Raw genomic sequence first — 5,000 nt, 5'->3', positions numbered from 1 at the left:
TACACACACACACACACACACACACACATACACATTCACTGAACAGAACGTCAGAAATTACTCTAAATGGGCACATACCATATGCTTCACTAGTGCTCCATTAAAAATGGCAAAGTAATGATGTAAATTCTTGTTTACATTTAGAAAATTCATTTTCATTTAGTAGGAATATCTTGTTACTTCTTTTCATTAGTCATTTAATAACTACCACACTTTCTCATTTGATCTATGAAATATATATTTAATCACTGTGGTTAATGTAAGCTACTGCTGTGAATATTTGCTACATTAATACTGTACTTCTTCTTACTCCGTATTTTAAAAATTCATAGAATATTCTAGAATGTTGTAGATAGAATATTTGATACATCCCCAATGCTATTACTTTCATAAAACTGCCCAAATCCATAATCACATCAAGTGTATGCAAATAATTTCCCATCTATTCCACGCTTGTAGAACAGATTGATACATTTTGATAAAATCTCAGTTACTCCAGCTCTCTCTCTCTCTCTCTCTCTCTCTCTCTCCCTCTCTTTCTCTTTCTCTTTCTCTTTCTCTTTCTCTTTCTCTCTCTCTCTCTCTCTCTCTCTCTCTCTCTCTCTTTCCCTATAAATACTTCTGCAGAGTGCTTACAGTCCTTTTGAATCTGGCTCCCAGTGCATTGAACTTGTCAGACATTTTTCCATCTGCACCTTGCTACCTGAAGTATGTAATGCCGCTCCAAAATGTGCCAGCACGGTCGCACTCACCCACCAGAAAAGCTATTACCTTCCCCTTTCGAGGGCGACGCACAGAGCAGAGAGACAGATCACCCCCAGTAATTCCATTTTACCTCTCAGGCTCTCCAATAAGTACGCTCTGCACCCGGTTAATTTATGGCCCCTGCATCGGCCGTGAGCTGTAATGTAAAAGAACACAGACTTTGAGCAGTCTTGACACACTTTTATGTCATTTGTTTCACCTCTCTCTGCCCACCCCTCCCTCCACTCACCCCCCACCCCCAACCCTCTCTTATGGACTCTCAGTCTTTCTCTCTGCCTCTCGTTCTCGATCTGTCCGTTGCCCCCGTGGTGCTGTGGGGGTCGGTTGGGGCGGATGTGACGGGGGGTAGACAGCGAGCTTGAGAACAGGACTGAAATGGCTCCAGCCTGTCTGCCACTGTAGATGGCTATTCTAGCCGAGAGCACTGAACACTGAGCCTGAACACTAACACACTGAACCCCTGTCTCAGGTTAGGCCCAGTGTGGACGACCTGGCGACACCTCCTTTCAAGATGTGCCTTTAGTCCAACGCGTACTTCTTTTAAACTTGAAGATGAACATCATTTGCATAAGTGCAGCCAACGCAACTCAGAACTTGAGTTTGAAATGCAAAACCAATCTCAGCCTCAATAATTCTCAGCCATGGTTACTGTATCCATGGTTACCTTATCTCAGGCAGTTGTTCTGTCTGTCACACATAGCATCATATAGACCCCTAATGCAAATAAACAAGCAAAACAGCCCGTTACAAAAACACAGAAATAAAACGATTAGAGTGCAGTCTCAACCAGACAAGCACACCTTGTTAATTCGTTGTCTGATTTTCTATTGTTGATGACAGAAGGAATAAATCTAGTAAACAGTTCTAAGTTTAGGGACACATTAGGGAGACATGTTTGTCACCCCCCTTCCCACACACACACACACACACACACACACACACACACACACACACACACACACACACACACACACTCTCTCTCTCTCTCTCTCTCTCTCTCTCTCTTTCTCTCTCTCGGCTCTGACAGTCTACAATTTAAGACCCTGGAAAAAAATAGTGGTTATTTTTTCATAAATACAATTTATCTTACTCAAGCTCCTCTCTCATTTGCCTCTCTCTCCCACCCCAACCCTCTCTCTCCCCCCTTCTCTCTCTCCCCTATCTCTCCCCCCCACCCCCCAGAGCCCAGTTTCTTATTCTCTAAACAAGTCTGCAATCAGATGCAGCAGAAACATCTACTTCCCTCAGTAGAGCTGGGAAGTAATTTCCAGAACAACAGACAAACAAACAAATTGCCACCGATTCCGATTGCACTAATTGAACCTGGTTGATGAGCATGCTCTCGTTTTATTTTTTATCCCCCTTTTTGATTTGCCTTTCTTCTCTCCCCCCACCCCTCCTCCTCCTCCATCGCTTACCTCTGGACTACACCCCCCTCCCCCTTCCCCCCCTTCTCTATCTTAATAACGCTAACGCAGAGCTTAGGGTGGAGGTGCAATAACTCCATGTGGCTTTTTGCTTTGCAGGAGGAAAAAATAAAGTGTCACCGCTTTGGTTTTTCCAGCCCATGTCCTTCCAGAGACACTCTTACCCCTCTTACCCCCCACACCCCCCTCCTCCGGCCTCCAGAGTGCACTCTCAACGACAACTAATGTCTCAGTTCATATACAGGCTACTGCTGATTATTGCAGCGAGGACAAAGGCTTTGTTTAGGTGTGGTGGGGGCGGGGCCGGGGGTGGGTGTGGGGGGGGGGGGGTATCTCTTTAAAAGACCCAGGCACAGTCATGGAACAACACCCCCCCCCCTACCCCTTCCCATCGCCCTCAGAAGGATGGCTGCTGGCTCCCTGATGAAGAACCAACCCCTGCCTCCCTCCCTCTCTCTCTCCCCCCTCTCTCCCCCCTCCTCACACTCCACTAACCATTCTGTCCATTTGTCTGTCTGTCTGTCTGTCTGTGCGTGGCATGTCTGTCTGTCTGTCTGTCTGTCGATCTGTCTGTCTGTCTGTCTGTCTGTCTGTCTGTCTGTGCGTGGCATGTCTGTCTGTCTGTCTGTCTGTCAGTCTGTCTGTGCGTGGCGTGTCTGTTCCTCTGTTCCTCGCTGAACTGTGACCAATTGCAAAGGTGTCTGGCGGAGAACGTCTCAAACCACCCAAGCAGCAGAACACAGAAACACGTAGAGTAGACGTCATTCCCCAGTTAGGCACCGTGTGGTCTCGCATAACGAGACCTATCTCCACATTTCCAGCGCCGGAAAAAGGTCTGTCTGGACTCTATTACCATTCAGGAATAGAGGGGGAAAAACTATGGTACTTCTTTAAACCAATCAAATTCGGATTCAAATAAGCTTCCATGACAGATGAAAAATGTATTGCTCAAACAGGTTGCTGCCAAAGTAGAGCAGAAAATTATTAACATTGACAAATAAGATCACAATCACAATATTCTTTGGCGGAGCGGCTACTGCAGCGCCACACTGGGCTGTTGTTGTTTCACGTAGTCTGATTGGCCGAGAACATGAACCGGGCGCCACTGATTGGGCGGTAATAAACAAATGATGCGGCTTATTCCCAAAACCTACAGTACAGCCGTTGAGACTAGGCACTGTGAGAGACAGAGACAAAGCACCCCGCCATCCATCTTAACACAGGCTAGTTTTCATACCGTTTATGCCCATAGCCGCAGGGAGGAAGGAGACAATAGACTACCCTGAGCTTTCTCGGGCATTGATTCCATTTATTTTGCCCTTGAGTGGATTATTGTTTCACACGGGACATTAAACAACTCTCCCCCCCGTGCCCCCGGGGAGGCGGGCTCTGACACGGGAACTCATCTTGGCTATTTGATCCCCCATGATGTCACAATGCAGTGGGACTCCTGAGCCACTCTCGCCCCCCCCCCCCCCCCCCCCCCCCAGAACACATCCTCCCGGTCCAGAACCCAAGTGTTCGGGGGAGGTATTACGTTCTGCTGCGCTGCCCATCTGCCACCCCCCCCCCCCCTCCCATTTGATCCCCCATGATGTCACAATGCAGTGGGACTCCTGAGCCACTCTCGCCCCCCCCCCCCCCCACACACAGAACACATCCTCCCGGTCCAGAACTCAAGTGTTCGGGGGAGGTATTACGTTCTGCTGCGCTGCCCGTCTGCCCACCCACCCCCTCACCCCCCAACCCCCCTCCCTCGCAGGCCCACGGCTACACTGTGCCCATACACGCATGTTGATGCGGCGGCGGGTAGCAATACCGTAATGGCCGAGGGGCAGAATTGTTCGAAAAATAAGACCGACGCCATATTGTAGCTTTGTGTTTCTCCACCCCTCTGTGCTTTGCGGTCCTGTCTCTCGCCTGCTCTTCAGTCTACACTCTACCGCACTGTGTACGCATGTCCCTGTGATATACATGAAAACACACATGTCAAAGCATGCCATTTGGATTTTTGTTTTGTTTTGTTGCCATAATAAGACAGAAGCAATAACCTGTGATCCCCTAATCGCCGTTTGGAGAGTACATTTTGTTTCAGATGCAGCACTTTAAACGTTTACCGTACAAATCTAGTCTAATAAGACGTTAGAAACCCTCTTCACTGTGCCCTTTCCACCTTACTTTGCGTCTCATGTTGTAACGATTCTGTTACTTTTTCCCCCTTCGTAACAACCCAGGGTGGGTGTGTCTTGTAGCTGTCGTGCGTCGCGGTGTTTCTCTGAGGCATCCTAACTCCCTCTCTGCCGTGATTGGTCTGCCAGGTCGTCAGGGGAGACGAGGAGCGGGGACAAACTGGAATTGACCATGAGCAACATCGGAGCGGACGTGCTGGAGCAGCTGCTGGAGTTCGTCTACACGGGCTCGCTGGTGATCGACTCGGCCAACGCCAAGACGCTGCTGGAGGCTGCCAACAAGTTCCAGTTCAACACCTTCTGCAAAGTCTGCGTGTCCTTCCTAGGTATGTATGCGGCATGCGCGTCTGGCACGCGTGTTTGTGTGTGTTGGATTTGCGTCCGCCTGTGCTCTCGAACCACGTACTGTACAGCCGAGCGCAGTGCCTTGTTGTGAAGCCCGAATTCTGCTCGCCATTCTTGGCACGCGCTCCCTCGCAAAAGCCAGGCTGGCAAGGGCTCCTGCCGGGCAGCGGTAGAGCTTTTGACTTCCTAACTGCCGCCCGTTGACATTTGGCATTTCAGTCACTTGAGTCATATTAGCAGACACGTTTATTAAGTGCAGTCATCTAGAATGAGT

General features: G+C 49.0%; 1 protein-coding gene across 1 annotated transcript in view; it reads left to right on the top strand.

The window, feature by feature from the left end:
* The window catches only part of klhl29 (kelch like family member 29), a gene marked incomplete at its 3' end in the record, with an annotated part of 195,139 nt that overhangs the window by 130,493 nt on the left and 59,646 nt on the right, over window positions 1-5,000 (top strand). The window contains 1 exon segment of the mRNA XM_084439232.1: window positions 4,511-4,707. Coding sequence (XP_084295358.1) covers window positions 4,511-4,707 — 197 coding nt within the window.

The sequence above is a fragment of the Borostomias antarcticus genome, assembly GCF_949987555.1.
Source record: "Borostomias antarcticus genome assembly, chromosome: 6".
Lineage (NCBI taxonomy): Eukaryota > Metazoa > Chordata > Actinopteri > Stomiiformes > Stomiidae > Borostomias > Borostomias antarcticus.
The sequence above is the reverse complement of the archived record's forward strand: the minus strand, read 5'-3'. Positions and strand labels throughout refer to the sequence as shown.